This window comes from Piliocolobus tephrosceles, chromosome 9 (genome assembly GCF_002776525.5).
Source record: "Piliocolobus tephrosceles isolate RC106 chromosome 9, ASM277652v3, whole genome shotgun sequence".
NCBI classification, from domain to species: domain Eukaryota; kingdom Metazoa; phylum Chordata; class Mammalia; order Primates; family Cercopithecidae; genus Piliocolobus; species Piliocolobus tephrosceles.
In genome coordinates this window covers 84,041,841-84,060,008 of record NC_045442.1, presented here as the reverse complement: position 1 = coordinate 84,060,008, position 18,168 = coordinate 84,041,841, and the positions used below count along the sequence as shown (strand labels likewise).

At 51.9% G+C, this 18,168-nt stretch overlaps 1 protein-coding gene across 2 annotated transcripts; it reads left to right on the top strand.

Moving 5' to 3' along the window:
• The first annotated feature begins 965 nt into the window (after positions 1–965).
• Positions 966–14,632, top strand: GDF10 (growth differentiation factor 10). 2 transcript variants are annotated; one of them, XM_023230182.2, is made up of 3 exons: positions 966–1,741; positions 10,868–11,793; positions 13,655–14,632. In XM_023230182.2, the coding sequence occupies exons 1-3, from the start codon at positions 1,426–1,428 to the stop codon at positions 13,844–13,846; spliced, it is 1,434 nt and encodes a 477-aa protein (XP_023085950.1). In that variant the 5' UTR covers positions 966–1,425; the 3' UTR covers positions 13,847–14,632. The 2 variants fall into 2 exon arrangements, with proteins under 2 accessions (XP_023085950.1, XP_023085951.1); XM_023230183.2 differs by having other exon boundaries at positions 1,142–1,741; positions 10,871–11,793; positions 13,655–13,846.
• The last annotated feature ends 3,536 nt before the right edge of the window (positions 14,633–18,168 follow it).

Below are 18,168 nucleotides of genomic sequence, written 5' to 3'. Positions count from 1 at the left end.
ACTAGCAGTAGGCCTAACTGAAGTCGTAATGAGCAAACATGATATGTTGATAAATCTGCAGCCACTCTCACGTGATATGAAAATATCTGTGGATGGTGCCTATTGGTGAAAAAGTCACTAATACCACTGTGGTTGGTTGCTTGCATTTATAACATTAGTTAATGCTAAGTTTCAGTTACAGTTAATGAAAATAAACGTGTATTTTTTTTCACCATCAAGTCCATAGGAGCCCTTGAATACTATCAATGCAGAAGAAATCCTGCTAGAGGCAAGACAAAGATCAGGACCTTCTGCCCCAGGGTTAAGTTGAGGGGCAGTGGGCCAGGGACTCACTACACCCTCACTTCACTGGGAACCCTTCTGAAGAAAGCCACTGCTTTCTCTCCTCCTGCTCTGATGCTTTGGAAATGTTTTTAAAGGCAAATTGAAAGCACGTCTTACCCCTGCAATCCTGAAGGCTACATGTCCAAAGATTAATAAGGACCTTTGATGTGTTTCTTCAACAACTGGAATTACTGTTGCCAAATAAAGGGCTGCTTAATCAGCTAATTCTGAATTTTAATCAGGATCTTGTTCCAGTTCCCTTGGGTGGCATGAGCTTTGGGGTGAGGGCTTTTCTTTACGGAGTTAGTTCAGAGAGGATATCTGTTCCCCACACTCTCACATTTTGGACATACGCTGACTCCGAGGCAACTGGGCGCACATGTATCCCCTCGTCCTCACAGGGGAGCTGTCATCTTGCAATCACATAGCCATCGCATGCCATTGCAGGGGCAACCCAGCAGGCAGGGCCCCTCCAACTGCTGCCCAGCCCCCCTCGCAGCCAGGCCAGGCTGCGGCGCCGACACACAGGAGCCGACTGCGGGGCTGGGTCTCGGGCTGTCGGCAGGGGAGCGGGGAGCGCGCTTGCCCACGCCCACGCCCCCCACACTCGCGGGCGCACACCCCGGCGCGCGCACGCTGCCACACACGGGCGCACGCACACCGCAGCCGGGCCGGGGACGGCAGTGTCTGCGGCAGCCCCAGAGGTCCGGGGCGCGCAGCCGGGTCCCCTCTAGAGCGCCGCCGGCCGCCCCGCCCCGTCCCGCCCCGCCCCTCGAATCCGCCGGGTGCGCAGTGGGCTGCAAACTTTCGCGGCGCGAGTCCGCCGAGGCAGCGCGCCGAGTCGGGCTCGGTTTGGCTTTGCGCTGCTCCGGACGGCCGTGACCGCTGTCCGGGGGCTCGGGCCGCCGGTATCCACGGACCACGCGCCCGGCTGCCTGTTCCGCTAAGCCCCTCGCCCCGCGCGGAACCCGGTATCCAGCGCCCTGCTGCCAGGGCTCTCCCCGCGCGTCCTACTGCCGCGAGGTCAGTCCGCAACCTCCGGTGCGCCCGCGCTCGCCTTCCTCCTCCTGGACTTTGGCCCTTTGCTGCCCTCACCACGCCATGGCTCGTGTCCCCACTCGGACCAGCCAGGGCCCCGGACCCCAACTGCTACCGCTGCTGCCGCTGTTTCTGCTGCTGCTCCGGGACGCGGCCGGCAGCCACAGGGCTCCCGCCTGGTCCGCACTGCCCGCGGCCGCAGACAGCCTGCAGGGGGACAGGGATCCCCAGCGGCCCCCTGGGGACGCGGCCGCCACGCTGGGCCCCGGCGCCCAGGACATGGTCGCTGTCCACATGCACAGGCTCTATGAGAAGTACAGCCGGCGGGGCGCGCGGCCGGGAGGGGGCAACACGGTCCGCAGCTTCAGGGCCAGGCTGGGTAAGTAGAGGGTGCTCCAGGACCCCTTCTCCTAATTCTCCACCTTTCTCACTTTTCTGTCTCCTCACCCGTGCACCTCTACTTTTCCTCTTCTGGTCAACAGGTGGGTGGTTCATTCATTCTTTCACTAATAATTCACTGATCTCTCCATGCCAGGCCCTGAACCTCCAGTGGGGCACCAAGAGTGGCACAGGGTGGCACAGAGGTCCTGCCCCTGGGGTGCTCCCACATTGCTGGACACCGACTACCCCATACACAAGGCTCTAAGCACAGAGTGGAAGAAGGGACATGGGCCAGGGGAGTATCTCTGTGATAGGGTCAATTATGTGGGCACTTTACAAATGAGGAGGGCACAGTCGGTGAACATAGGCAGCCCTGACAGAAGTTCCAGGCACTGGGCCCTGTTAGGAAGCAGGAGCCGCTAGCTGGTGGCAGCCATGGTTCCTGTGTCCAGGGAAGCAGAGTGGACTGAGAAGGGCCTGGGCTGCCCGGGATTGAGGACTCCCACACACTGGCATGAAGTGTTCAGACCACAGGGGTTTAAGGAAGAACCCAGGGGCTTAGGCAGTGGGAACACTCTGCCTGTCTCCGGCCTTTGTCCCGCCTTTCCACTTCCTCAGCCCCTTGGTTGGAGCTGGGCAGAGGGCACTTGCAGAGGCCCATGCTGCCCTGCTCTGAGAGCGCTTCCAGGCTCCTGCCTCAGCAACCTGCCAACCTTTGCAGGCCGTGGGTAGAGAGGGGCTGCAGAGGTGGTGAGAAGACCCTGGTTGTCATGGTGATTACTCCTGGTTGCAGAATAATGTTCCAGAAAATGTGGGTGGGGGTCTCCTGCAGCTCTGTAGAGGATGAGGCCATTCAACAGGAGAAAAATCTGCAGTCTACAGGCTCCCCTCCTGAGGGGGAGGGAAACAAGCCCAGCTGTGGGGCTAGACAGCCTGAGGTCAGATCTGTCACTGGCTGTGTGACTCAAGGTAACATCCATGGTCTCTCATAACCATGGACTGGGGAGCACCTGCCACAAAGAGGCCCCATGCCCTCCTCCTCTGTTTAGCAAACTCACCAGGTCAGTGGCCCTGGGCTTCAGGCCAATTGGATCTAACTCCATCCTCACTCATAACTTTCTTGCACTATGTGGGGTCCATTTCTGGAGGAACATTATTAAATTTAGCCACTTAAGAATCATCTGGCATGAATATGACCTTGGGTGAATCACTAAAGCTATATGGACTTGAGTGTATTCATCGATAAAATGGACAAGGCTTGCCAGTATCTCTCCGGTGGGGTTGAAGGAAAGATGAAATGAGGTCATATGTATAAGCTCAGAGCCCAGCACCGGTCAGATTAACTGTCGATGTATGGGATTCCCCTGGGAGCACAAAGAATCATGCTAAGTATTGTGTGTATTCCTGTGGGTTTAAATTTGACCTTGCCTCTCTATTAACTCAATCCTTGAAGCCTTGTAGTTGAGGAAGCAAGGCCAGCAGGGTCACTGCTGCAACATGAGTGAGCCTGTCCACTGAGCCCACCCACTTGCTGCACCCAGGCATGGAGATGCCCGCTCTGTCATTCTGTTTTCACAGAAAGGGGGTAGTACAAGTAGCAGTGGAGTTCAGGATATTAATCTCAAAAAAGACCTGAAGACAGTGTCTCAAATCCAGCATTCCCATGTTACAGATAAGGAAACTGAGATTCGGGGGTTGTTCACAGTGGCAGGGGTTGGCACCTCCCATCTACCAAGCCATTGCTGTTTTCACCGTCACTCCCCACACTCTGTCATCTCCATCAGAGCTATGACCAGGGTCTGGGAGGGGTAGGGTGAAGCAGACAAGCCTGGGAAATCAGGATTCTGGTAGTCTGGAGTGTCTGACACATACATCCCTCTTCTTTGGAAGCCTGAGGCACATTTGGGTGTGAATCCCAGCTGTACCAGCTACCAGTTGTGTGCTGTGGCACAGGTTAGTTTACCTCTCTGAGCATCAGTTTCCTGTAAAGTGAAGTGAAGAAGTGAGGATTAAATGCGCTAAGTAAGTTTTGTGCCTTGCATACAGTGGGGGCCCAGGCAGGTTGCTTGATCCTCCCCTCCCTTGATTCATCTAAGTGTTTCACGCCGAGCCCCTTGCCTGCCCTCAGATGTGCCTGCTTCCTGATCCAGTGACCTGTCTGAGGAGGTATGAGTTTGGGCAGGGACCCTTTTCTCATAGATGATGCCACCCATGTGGGAGACTTCAGCTCTGGTCTGAGAACATGCCAGTCTCAGCCTGCTCCCCAGTGGTAGGTCTCTGCTGCCTCAGTGGGGCAGCACCTCTTCCTGAACAACAAATGCCTCCATCCCCACAGCCTGTGGTACGTAACTATACCTCCCCTGCCACCGGACTGCGCAGCTCAGCTGCCAAGTGCTGGCTGTGAGCTGGCCTGGTGGAGTCCAAATCCCAATTCTGCGATCTGGGCAAGGGACTGAACTTGTCCATGACTCGGTTTTTTTCACTTCTAAAATGGAGCTAATAGTGCTTCCCTCCTTATATAATTTTTTTTAATGGAAACTGAGATATGTCAAGTGCTTACACCATTCCTGACACATGTAAGTGTCAATGGTGTATTAACTCTTGCTGTTATTTCACCAGCCACCCCTTCATTCCCTCCCTCATTGCTCCCTGAAGTGCATTTTGTTCCTTATTAAATCTGCATCGGTGGAGAAAGCCTATGAGCCTGACCTTAAGGGTTAAGGTTAGACCACCCCTAATTCCCACTGAATGACCGCTGTTTAAATGTAAGCTTTGTCACCTAACAATGTGATACTGAGTTGGTTTTCTTCAAGTCTAAAATGAGAATAATACTACATACTCACCAGTCAAAAATGCCAAAATTCAAGTTTATTTCTGTTCCCCAAGTATTTCCTAAACACTTGGTTTGGTGGCAGATGCTATAAGCTCAGGGAACACCAAAGATGCCCAGAAAAGTAAACTAGCAGGGCAGATCAAAGGAAGCAGCAGAATAGGGCAGCGGGTCTGGGGGGTGCCATATAGGAAGGAAGGCAGGGGTGCTGCAGGAGCCCAAGGGCGCACTGACCTGGCAGGGACAGGGCCTCTGGGTGGGACCAGGAAAGCCTTCCCAGAGCAAGCCAGGCCCCAGCCACTTTGAAGGGCAGGTGGGGCTTAGCCAGTTACAGAAGTGAAGCTGTCCGCTGTGTTCAGAGACTGCCAGGAGTTTGGTTTTAATGATAACGCAAGGAGAGAAAGGCAGGAGATGGAGGCAGACAAATAGGTTGCAAGCAGGCTGTGGAGAGCCATGAGTATTATGAATTTGTTCCCCCATAGGCAATGGGGCAATATACAATGTGCATGCATGAGGGACAGAAGGAAGGAGCCAGAGAGAGAGAGAAGAAGAGAGGGGAGAGAGAAAGGAGAGAGGGAGAGAGAGGGAGGAAGAGGAGGGACTGCAGGGGAAAAGAGGGATAAAGGAGAAAAAGTGAGAGATTATAAATAAATGCATGCTTATTGGGGAAAACCTGGAAATTATAGAAGATCACAGTAAAGAACATAAGTCATCCCTAATCACAGCCAGATATAACCAGAATTGTTAGTATGATATTTTGGTAGAATCATTCCAGCCATATCTGTCTGTCTGTCTGTCTGTCTATCTATCTATCTATCATCTTTGCACTATCTATCTATATCTCCATTGTTTTGCCCTTGTATGTAAGATATATATATGGATATATGAATATATTTGAGATATATATGTGAGATATATATATGTGAGATATACGTGGATATCTTTTATGGATTATATTGTCAGCATGCAGGTAAAACTTGCAGGTATTTCCATTTGAAATTACTTTTTTTCATTACTGATCATCTTGAGCTTTTCCCCATGCCTGCTGGCCATTTGCAATTTTTCCTGTGGAAACTACCTCATTGTATGGGAGTACCTCCTTTCTCATGGGAGTGCCTCCTTTCTCCTACTGATATGCAAAGGTTCTTTACATAGTAAGGATCTTAACCTTTCACCTTTCTTTTTTTTTTTTTTTTTTGAGACGGAGTTTCGCTCTGTTGCCCAGGCTAGAGTGCAGTGGCCGGATCTCAGCTCACTGCAAGCTGCAAGCTCCGCCTCCCGGGTTTACGCCATTCTCCTGCCTCAGCCTCCCGAGTAGCTGGGACTACAGGCGCCCGCCACCTCGCCCAGCTAGTTTTTTGTATTTTTTAGTAGAGACGGGGTTTCACCGTGTTAGCCAGGATGGTCTCGATCTCCTGACCTCGTGATCCGCCCTTCTCGGCCTCCCAAAGTGCTGGGATTACAGGCTTGAGCCACTGCGCCCGGCCAACCTTTCACCTTTAATAGATAATTTGCTTTTGAGGCATGAGTGTGATGTAAGAGGCAACAAAGTTCTGGGACCACTGTTGTGGTTGAGCTGGATCCCTGAACGCAGGGTGGAAAGATGCTGTGCTCAGGATGGTTGTGTAGAAACAGGAAGCAGAGCAAACAGGGCCTGGAGATTGGTTAAAAGCAGGACGGGGAGAGGCAAAAGAGTTCTCAGGTTCCTGCTGTAGGGGCTGGAAGGGAAGTGAGGCCTCCCACTGGGCAGGAGGTCAGGGAGCAAGGGTGTGGTGCCCTGAGGGTGGCGGTAGCTCCTGAGGCCACAACTGTTCTGAGCCTCTACTGGGTGCCAGGCACAGTGCTGTTAGTGCGCTCTGCAGAGATGATCTTACAGTAACTTTTGGAGGTGCAAATACTCTCTCCAGTTTATGGGTGGGGAAACTGAGGCACAAAGTGCTTCCATGACTTGCCTGAGGCCTCACAGCTAGTAAGGAATGCAAGCAGGAGTTGAACCTCAACCCTAGAGCCTGCATGGAAACGGGCACTACATACTAAATCCGTGTTAGTTCCCTGCTCTTCTCTGCAGCATCGTCTGGCCCACCGCCCCTTCCCACCACCCCTTCCTCCAGCTTCTGTTGGTGCGGGCATCGAAGCCCAGCATTCTCACTGATTGCCCTGGTGGCTGTTTGAGGGGCAATGGGTGAAGGGACTGATGTCCAAAGTGTCTTGGAATCATTTTATATAGGGCAGAGCATCTGAGGGGCTGCTCTTGGCCTGAGAGTTGACCAGCAGTGGGGCTGGACAGACCTTTGGGTGTCCCTTCCCCCAGTACCATCCCTTCCCCCAGTACCATCCCCACTGCCCTCAGGAAGGAGGCTGAGTGCCCAGCAAAGTGGACCTGGTCACACTTCTGAGAATTCCCAAGAGCCACTGAGAGATCAGCTTGTCTAAATAAAGTCGGTCTTTCCCTTCTTAGGGAGTCAGAACTCAAATATACCAAAATAATGACCTCTGTTTGCAAAACATGCTGCAGTTCAGAGCACGTGATCTTTGTCCATTCGCGCTTAGGTAGATCATGAACATATCCAGAACACATGAAGGAGCAAAAGGCATGAGCTTGGGGTCACACAGAGCTGGGTACAAGCCCTGACTCCACCCCTTGCCAGCTGTGTGACTTTAGGCAAATTGCATACCCTCTCTGAAGCTTCAGCTCTTTGTCCACAGAATGAATGACCCCTCCCTACTCTCCTCATGGTGAAAATGATTCAAGCATGCAGAACACTCCACATAGGACCAAGCACATACACTTGGAGCTCAGAATGTCATAATTAATAAACAGTTTTGTTCCAATTTAAAGATGAGAACAATGAGGCTCAAGGGGAAGTCTGGCTAAAGATCTGGCTACCCGCTGTCTCCATTTGGATTTGCATCGTCAGCTGCATCTTTGTAAAGAATGAGGATTTCTTGATTTCTTAAGGCTGTGGTTACTGCACTCTAGGGCAGCATGCCAGGAACCCCCAGTGTTAACTGAAGTTAACAGACTTTTCTCTTGTCCCCACTTGGGCAGGATTTGCACAGACAATCTCATTCAACATGCATCTCTGAGCTCCAACTGTCACCTAAGCCTTATGCTGAGGTCTAGTGGCGCAGTAGTGAATAAAACTGGCAGTGTCCCCGTCCTGTTAGAGTTTATGTTTTAGGAAGATAAGAGCAATAAATCAGTATACAGCAGGATGCCAGGAAGTGCTCTGAAGGCCAGTGAAGCAGGGGCAGACAGAGTGATGGGGCTGTTGTCCAGCCACGGGAGCCCAGGGGACCCATTGCAGGAGGTTCCATTTGAGCAGATACCTGAAGAGGTTGAGTGGTACTGGTGGATGGGAAACCATGAAGGTGGAAGGAAGCGTGAGGCACAGTCCTGAGACGAAAGCCACATGTTGGAAGGACAAGAAGGCCAGTGTGACAGGGGCAGAAGGGAGGGATTGGACTGGGGATTGGAGATAAAGTTGCAGAGGTAAGCAGGCCAGATCAAGTAAGGCCTTGATAAGGGGTTTTTATTTGGGGGCAATGGAGGGCTCCGAGCTTGGGGATGACCTGTGATGGAATGCACCCAGCACACCAGGGGCCTTGATTGGACAGTGCTCTATAAAACTGTGACATGAGGAGACACTGAAGATGGGCGTCTTTGTCATTACCAGTCTGTCTCCCCTCTAGGCTGAATTCCTCCTGCGCAACTTTGTTATGACCCTGGTCAGCCCAACTTAGGCCAGAGTAGGAGTTTTGCAAATGTTTATTAGGAAAACAAAGAGAAGAAGAGGAAGAAAGAAAGGAAAAGAGGGTGGATAGAAAAGGGGAAAGAGGGGAAGAAAACAAGAAAGGAGGAAGACAGAGAAGAAAGAAGAGAGAAAAGACATGAATCACAGGGCACCAGCACACATCAGAGGAAATAATGACTTTCCGTCAGAGCTTCTTTGTTATGGCCTGGGCTCGGCTAAACTGAGAGATTTCAGGTTGAGGTCCCTTCTCTGAGCCACAGCCTGGAGCCCCCTGCACTGAGTACATGCAGGCACATCCAGAGAGAGGACCAGCCTGTGGCCCCTCATGCACTGGTGCTGGGGGTGACCCATCTTGTCCCCAGCAGTCCCCAGCAGGGAGAGTCTTCACGGAGCAGGCTGCCCACTGAGAGGTGAGCTCCCTCTGGCAGGAGGCATTCAAGTCACATGGAGGTAGAGCTTATGCCCTTTTGCATAACCTCAAAGGTTCCTCCCCACTGTGAAGCTGCTAGCAGAGCAATGGAGGAGTTGAGACTTGAACTAGACCAAAGAAAAGCAAGGTACTGTGTTGGCTGGGTTGCAGCTCGGATATTTGAATCAGTGAATGCAAGGTACCCCAGTTGATGGAGGGGGAGCTTGCTCTGCCATCCTTGGTCCTTCAGACTCAAATGGCAGAAAGCACATTTGGGGGCACCTCCTTTGTGCCTGGCACTTCACTAGGCTGTTTCTGTGATCTTCCAGACAATCCTCTATGTGAGATAGAGGCTGTTGTCCCTGTGAGGCAGATGGGGAAAGCAAGGTTCAGGGCGTGGCCCCACTGAGTCCTGGGAGCTTGGTTCCTAGGGCATGTTCTAGCTTGGGGGTGGGGTTGCAGCATTATTGGTGAACTTTCACCCCATCCATAGGTCAACCCCAGATGCTGCAGATGCACAGCCACTAGCACCAGAGTGAGCTGTCAGCTGCCACTGACTTCCCAAACTTCCCTGATGGCCAGAGCCCCTGGAGTGCTGATTAAAATGTGGAAGTCATTTTCATGCAGTCAAGGCTACATGCTTGGGGAAGCGAGGTTCAAATGTGCATATAGACCCTGGGCTGCTGCTTATGTGTGGAGCATGCTGAGGGGCTGCGACACTGTCCTGGCAGGTTTATTGTGAGGATTAAATAAGGTGATGGCTTCAGTGTCACCTGAGCCTTTACTGGCATTTATTTATCAGGCCCTCCATAGATGTGCTTCTCTGTTTCTTCCCGCTCATAGTCCCTTAAGAGTATGTGAACAATCCCAGTTGAATTATGCCTTCTTCCCAACAGAAACAAAGAAGAGAAAGCAGAATACTTCTGCTAAAAAAAAAAAAAAAAAAAAAAGCCTGCAGATCCTGTAGGTAAGGGGTCAGAGAGGTGTGTCCCCTGATCCATGCTCCTAGAGAGCCCAGTGTCCCCTACACACACTTCCCGGGCTTGGGAGCTGTGCTCCTCTCCAGACATTCCCCAGCAGAAGGACACTTGCTTGTCAGGAAATGAAGCAGTGGGAAGGAGAAAGCCGGCCTGACCTCTCTGGTGTCCTGTTAGTGTGCAGCATCCTAGGGAGGCACCAGGAAAGACTCGCCACTCTTCAGAAGCCTAGAGCGGACTTGGCCATTTGAGAACATTAGACAATTCAAACCTGACATGATACTCATGCTGCTGCCAAGGTTGGGGCAGCTTCCTGGAACTGCTGACGCGGCTATGCTGCTCTGGTGCCCTGGGGAACACCTGCTTCCACCAGACACATAGGAAGGAGTGGCCGGCAGCCCCAGGGAAGGCTGAGTTGGAGCATTCTTGAACTGAGCTGCAGATGTAATGGTTGAGACCTCCCGGTCTTTACGTGGACCTTGGAGATTTAGTCAAGTTGCCTTGTGTAATCCTGATGTTGCTCTTTTCTTTTTAAAACAATCTTGAAAGTCCTCAGGCAAAACAAAGAGCAGATGCCTCAATGGCTGTATTTTTGATCCCGGTTTCCCTTAGGAGGTGCTCAAAAAGCATGAGCGTTTATTTCATCTCTTTTGGAAGAATGTTTGGGTTTAATGTGATGTGTATTTAATGATTGCATAAATAGAGGGCTGTGCAAATACAGGAGGGGCTGCCTTGATGCAGGGCTTGGACCCAACCCAAGCCGTCCTGAGCACTTAATGAAGGTGTCAGTGACATTTGTTCATTTGTGCATGCAGAGACAGTAGAGGGCAGGGGGAGCGAACAGGAGCTTTGGAGTCCAGCAGGCCTGTGTGCCTCCCTGTCTGCTCCTGTTTCTTTGTTGTTGCTTCTTTTTGTTGTTTGCTATGGGATATTGACAATCTCAACCTTAATTCCTCACCTGTGCACTGAGGATTGCCAAGGGCGCCCTCATCAGTTTAATGTGAGGATTACACGAAATGAGGGAGGCAAAACGTGGGAGGAGGAGGGTCCTGAAAGTGTGGATCTGTGGGCGTTGCTCCTCCAGCCCTGGGTGGGAGACCCTCAGGAGCACTAGCGAGAACTTCACAGCCTGTGGTCTCTCCTTCCCTCACAGAAGTGGTCGACCAGAAGGCCGTGTATTTCTTCAACCTGACTTCCATGCAGGACTCGGAAACGATCCTTATGGCCACTTTCCACTTCTACTCAGAGCCTCCTCGGTGGCCCCGAGCGCTCGAGGTGCTATGCAAGCCGCGGGCCAAGAACACTTCAGGGCGCTCGCTGCCCCTGGGCCCGCCCGCACGCCAGCACCTGCTCTTCCGCAGCCTCTCGCAGAACACGGCCACACAGGGGCTACTCCGCGGGGCCATGGCCCTGTCGCCCCCGCTGCGCGGCCTGTGGCAGGCCAAAGACATCTCCCCCATCGTCAAGGCGGCCCGCCGGGATGGCGAGCTGCTCCTCTCCGCCCAGCTGGATTCTGAGGAGAGAGACCCGGGGATGCCCCGGCCCAGCCCCTATGCGCCCTACATCCTCATCTACGCCAACGACCTAGCCATCTCGGAGCCCAATAGCGTGGCGGTGACGTTGCAGAGATATGACCCTTTCCCTGCTGGAGACCCTGAGCCCTACGCAGCCCCCAACAGCTCAGCGGACCCCCGCGTGCGCCGAGCCGCGCAGGCCACCGGGCCCCTCCAGGACAACGAGCTGCCGGGGCTGGATGAGAGGCCGCCGCGCGCCCACGCGCAGCACTTCCACAAGCACCAGCTATGGCCCAGCCCCTTCCGGGCGCTGAAACCCCGGCCAGGGCGCAAAGACCGCAGGAAGAAGGGCCAGGAGGTGTTCATGGCCTCCTCGCAGGTGCTGGACTTCGACGAGAAGACGATGCAGAAGGCCCGGAGGAAGCAGTGGGACGAGCCGAGGGTGTGCTCCCGGAGGTACCTGAAGGTGGACTTCGCAGACATCGGCTGGAATGAGTGGATAATCTCACCGAAATCTTTCGATGCTTACTACTGCGCGGGAGCCTGTGAGTTCCCCATGCCTAAGGTAGAGTTTTTTCCGCCTTTTGTCAGATTCTAAGGCTCAGCTCTGCCGCTACCGTCAAGCTCCTCAGCCTGCAGGGCTTCTGTTTCCCCATCTGCGAAATGGGAATAACAGTACCTCCTATCTATTCCAGGCAAGAAATAGGTAGACATACGTCACCAAGTGGCGACCCGTAGGGTAGTTGCCGCCCACATATGTGTGAGTTTGGCTGTGTTTTTTGAAGTATTGACTTGGTTGAGTTGGAACTTTAAAATCAGAACATTCTTTTGAAAAGCAGGAGAATCCATCTCTTTAGAAACGCATCTCCACATAGCAACTATCTGCAGAGGTTGAGTAGATGCTGCTTCCTGTACACAGGGCAGGTCCCAGAAGCTCCATCCTCACCAAGGCTCTCATTTCTGTTCCCAACCTGGACCCCAGGGTGTGGTGATCTGTGACCAGCACAGTGCTAGCCTCAGCGGCTCTCCCACTGTAGACTCCCTCCTCCTTGCAGCTCAGGGCAGGAATCCACAGGGAATAGGCCTTCACTATGCACAGGGTCTGCAGGACACACAGCACTGGGATGTTCTGTCTGTTGCGCCAACCTAAGGCTTTCCAGTTCTCACCTTCGCTCCAGCCTGGGCTGTGACTGAGTCCATGCCTGTTCGTGCAGCCTGCCCTGCAGCAGCCTGGCTGTCTGTGATGTCAGCCCTGGGCACTCAGCACATAGTTTCTTCCTGATTAGTTACTCTGCCCAGGGCACGTCATGCCTTTCCCTCCCAGAAAAGAAAGTCAGTGCATAAATCCAATTTGAACTTAAATAAATCAGCCAGCTGGGGAAGTCCAGACCCAGACATGGGGCAACGGTAATGTGTTTGGGAATTAAGTGGCTTCTCCTCAAAACCGTGCATGTGCAAGAGGGAGGGAGGTGCCTGACAGAGAGACAGGACCTGCTTAAAGGGTATAGCAAAGACCCAGGCAGATGCAAGCCCGGAACCCTGAAGGCTTGCAGCTGGTCGGCCATGCGCTTAGCTTATCACCTGGCTTGCTGCCTCCCCATCTTCCAGGACACCAGCCAGAACGTTGCAAATGCAGGTGTCCCTACCCTGCTCCCCTCCCACTACCCCGACACAGGAGGGCTTCCTCCTCAACTGTACTGCATATAAAAATCTCTGTTTGGCTGGTGATGCACTGAAGTGGATGACCTGGTTGGTTCATCTTGTCACAGGTGGGCACAGTTTTCCAGGCCAGCTCACTTTCTAACTGGGAGTCTTGATCAAGTTACTCAGTCATTTTAAGCCTCGGTGTCTTCCCAGTAAAGTCCAGGTAATACCCCATAAAATTGCTAAGCTGACAAAAAAAAGGGGTGATGCAGGGAGAGCAGCCCCTAGGAAATGTGAGTGTCCAGCCTGTCACACTGCCACACACATGCCAGGCCTTCCCTTCAGTGACAAAAGCACGACCTCGTGGGAAGCATGCCTGCCCTCCTCAGACTGCGAGATCAGGGCTGTGCTGGCATCTCCCTGTGTTTTCCCTCTGGGCAGCTTCTGCCTGCTTCCTGGTGCTCTGCGGGGATGTGTGACACTCAGGCGCCCCCATGTGGCCCTGCCGTGTTGGGGACACAGCATGCCTCAGGGAAGCCAATGGGCAGGAAGGCCTGGGGCCTCTTGGAGACCTCAGCCTGGGACTCAGCATACATCTGATTTTAGAGGAATTGTGTGCCCCGCCTTGGGATCTCGTCCATTCCTCTAGGTGGATGCCTGTTCTATGGCCTCAGCCGGGGAGCAACAGCAGAGCAGTATGGCCTGGGACTGTGAGGACAGCATGGGTGGGTGGATGGGTGAGGGCAGAGCTGAGGTAACCCTCCTCCTTTCCTGCCTTGCAGATTGTTCGTCCATCCAACCATGCCACCATCCAGAGCATTGTCAGGGCTGTGGGCATAGTCCCTGGCATCCCAGAGCCCTGCTGTGTTCCCGATAAGATGAACTCCCTTGGAGTCCTCTTCCTGGATGAGAACCGGAATGTGGTTCTGAAGGTGTACCCCAACATGTCCGTGGACACCTGTGCCTGCCGGTGAGACCACTCCAGGGTGGAAAGAAGCCACGCCCAGCAGAGCCGCCTTCTCGGAGCCTTCTGCAGCCAGGACTTAACTTGTGGTGCAGCTGCAGACACAGAGCAGAGCTCATGGGCAACATCACTGGGGCCCAGAGAGAGCTGTCCACCAGTGCATCATTTGAGGGTCTTTCATTGCTAGTGACTAGCCCCTTAAATGCCAGCCTGAGTCCCTGAAGGAATCTGGGAATTAGCCCTGGCCTGAAAGTGGCCCATGATTCATACCCACTGTTCTGAAGGCTTGAAAAGAAAACATATCCACAACATTGACTGATGTGATCATCATCTCGTGACTGAGCAAGAAGACTATGCAAAGCTCAGTGCGCTTGCTCCCTGCCCACGGAAAGAACTCTGTTTAAATGCTCAGTTCAGAACACTTTGGGCCACATAGTCATTTTGGAAAACAGGATAATCGTGGTGTAAATGGGTGTTTCCTTTCAAATTTCACTACAGAGCTTTTATTCATACGGTATGCACATGTAACCAATGTTGGTTTCTTTTTCTTAATATATATATTTTATTTTAAAACAAAAAAGGAGGGCGTTGACACCATTCCCCAGAGAGATAGTCATGCTGAGTGTGGGTTGTTTAAACATGCATATTGAAATAACACATATAGTAACGTCAGAATACTAAAAAATAACCAAGATTTTATATTTTTGTAAATTATACTTTCTATACTGTAGATTGTGTATGTTATGTGTTTTTATGAAAAGCTAATAAATTAAAGGTACAGTGGTATCTTGAAAAACTTAATGTCACCCATTTCAAAATCTCACTGACTCCCCATCTGTAAGTACACCATCTGGTGGTTGCTGGGGACTCAGCCTCTTTTAGGGTCACTGGAGTCCCCTAGGCCATCTGCATACTCTCTGGTGTCCATCCCAGGCTCCAGAAACCCAGACTTTCCCATGCCTTCGAGGGGCCTGTCCCACCACTGGTTCCTGCAAACCCAACCTAGGCTGATGTCGAGAATGGACATGGCCCCAGACAGAGACAGTGGCCTCTCGAGGTTTCCCCTCATCCCCTAGCCTCAGGGACATTGATTGATTGGGAGGTACCTGGGATGTTTAAAGGAGCATCTGTGGTTGCCTGGTCAGAGATCTTTTACTTCTGATAATTCATGGAACAAGAGATTCAATAAAAGTAGGGATCTCTCCTGAGGTCCAAGGACTCATGAGAAAGTGGATGGGCCATGTGGTCTTCTGCACCTGCTTCTCCTTAGCTTGTGTGTAGAAGGGTCACCCAGCAGCCCTGTTCCCAAATAGTCACCCCAAATTGTTACCTTATGCCCTTCATTTATATTGCCTTATGATGGGGTGCCTGAAGCTGCTTAACCAGCATTTCTGAAAGAGAATCTGGGTCCAATTTGAGACAGGTGTATATATAGCAGTCCCATCAGCTGGGACCTACAGCTGACACGGCCCCAAGTCTTAGAGGAGACTATAAAGCCACAGTGGTTTTCTAAGAGGGGATGTCCAAGGAAAGAAGCAGCCCTGGTGTCTGTCTTGAGCCTTAGGCTGGACTCTGGACACCAGGATTCCTGTGCGAGGGACGTATCGGGAAAGTGCTCCCAGGAGACATGGGCAAGGGCGGGGTGAAGCAGAAAAGCAGGCTAGGAGCAATCCTGTGGGGAGCTTTGGAGCTTACTCACTCCTCAGGGCAGTGTGGCCTCGAGCAAGGGAGCTGGGTGTTCAGGGCCTCTTGGCTTCCGGCCGCCCTGGGAAGGGAGATGTAAAGTTCTAGTTCCCTGGCCTTCTGCACAGGCAGCCACAGTGATTCCAGGAGTCTAGGTAGCATCCAAAGAGTGGCAACTCCTGGAGGCCAAGTCACTGAAACTGGAGAATGATTAGCCAGAACTGATAGGTGGCAGGATGTGAGGGTGCCAGAGTGGAGTCCTGCAGCTTCTGCTCAGCATCTCCTATGAGGTGCTTCAAGTGGCTCTGGGACACATGCCGGAGCAGCTGCCGTGGGGATCCCCACCTGCTGGGCACATGGCCCTGCCTGCTGACAGAGGTCAGGGGAGGGCTGGGATGGTCCTCCACACTCACCACCTTATTCTGTTACTCCCACAGGAATTGGACATGGGACCAAATTGTTCCCCTCAAGCTGCTATAGGTTGCTGGGCTGGCGCAAACTGACCTGCACTTAGTGCTTGGTTTGCCATGTCTAATTCTTTTTGGAACATGACAAGATATAAGTTAATAACAAAATAAGTAAAATATTGGGGCTTGATAAAACTCCAAGTCCCTTTCTTCCAAATATTCCATCCCTCATTTTCTTCTCATTCAACTGCCCCCTTTCTACTTTTGCTAAACATGGGCTGTCCCATAGTAGTTTTATCTTACTCTTTCTGGCACTTGCAGTTTCTGGGAGACCTTCTGGATTCCCCCCCAAATACCTACAATGACTCTGAGTCCTCATGTCTGGCTTGCTGGGGTTGGGGAAGGCAGGCTGGGACACTCCCCTGGGTCCAGCCGTAGGCATGAGCTCCAGGCCTGTGCCTGGATGGAAGGTGCTCAGTATTTGCCATCTTTCCTAGACATGCCCTGAAGACCTTGGAATGTGAAATGGGGCAGGTCCCAAGTGGGGACATGACATGTCCCAACTCTATGGTAGGAGAAACTGGTATCATTAGTGACCCCTCCCATGTATAGAAGAAATTATAGGATCTTACTTAGCCTCACAACAACCTTGCAACTTACTGCCCAATTGGAGCTGCAGAAAAACAAGCTCAGGAAGTGTAAGTAACATGTCCACTGATGTCTTGCCAAGACCACAGAGAACATTAAGTTTGATGCTCAAGGCCGCCTGATTCAAGGCCTACATGACTGGCACTGACCCTGAACTTCCTGGCCAGTGATCCCCAGTCTACTAGGGTTGTCCCAACAACACTGAGGTTGGGACACAGTAAAGTGAGGTCAAAAAGAAATGTGTTTATGAAATAACTTGTTTTTCCCTTAAAACAAAAAAATGTCAACATTACGTTGTCATAAGAGCCCATCATACAGTCTAGACATGGTTTGCTGATGTCACTCAACTGGGCCTGTTTCATTCTGGAGGGAGCAGGGTGGTGGCCCGCAGCTGGGCCCCATCTCTGAATTTACACATCCTCTAGAAGGGCAGGGCCTCTTATAGATTAGTTCATGTGACAAACATAAATAGTACCACTGACAGCTAGAAACTTGAGGGCTGGGAGAAAACTTCAGAAGGCTTCTGATACAACCTTTATACTTGAGAAATGGGGAGACTTGAGTCCTGGTACTACCAGGTGTTTGGCCTGGGGTGTCCCAATAGGTGTCTCTCTATGACTTCATAAAATGTCATCAGAGCAGAAGCTTATAACTCATGCTTTCTCTGTGGCCATGATGGAGACAAAACTGTGCCTGAGGAACTTATGGATGTCTGAGGTGGGAAGGGGAGGGTGAGAGGAGGAGACTCTGGAGGAGGAGGAGGAATGGAGATGACTCCACAGAGAGGCTGACTTTGAGACCAAGCGGGACGAAAGAGCTGGGCTTGGCTAGTGGAATAAGGACATCACAAAGAGCATCTGCAGCAGCACATGCCAGGGAGGGCTGAAAGGTAGTTTCAGTGAGAAACCAGGAAGGCAGTCCAGCTGGCCAGCTCTGGCTATGACTTGTACGCCAAAACACGGACGTTAGAGTTCAAAACTATTTCGCTTTACCAAAACCTGGAAACATAAGATCCTTAACAGGTGCTTCTGGGATTTCCATTCCCCTTCTCTCTGCTCCCTGAGATAGTGATGTCCATGCACCCTCTATCTACCCTGCCTCCAGTCTGCCTCACTCACGCTCAGCCCAACCCCAAGCCACACTCCTTCAGCACCTCCCGGCAGGTTGTTTGTATGAGCTGGGGACAGGTGGGTCGGATGTAGAAGATACATGTTTATCCAATTACATAGCATTTACTATGTGCCAAATACCATGCTAGGCAATGTATTCATGTGTTTTCTCTTGGAAGGGTCTTATGAGTTCCCTCTTTTGTCAAAACCACTGTGCAAAATGCCTATCAGAGTTGCCTGGAGAACTTGACATAGTTGGGCCCCCTAGCATTGTCTCTGATTCAGGTTGAGGCTTTATTTCCATCCAGTTCCCAGGCACTGCTGCTGCTGGCTCCAGGGCCACGCTTTGAGAACAGGATTTTTAGTGATGTCTCTTGGGAGGGAAGGGGTCCCTGATGCTCTGGAGTCATGGTATAACAGAAACTCAGGTGAATCCTTTCTCCCTCCATGAAGGAACGCTGAAGTCAATGTCACCTTTTTGGAGG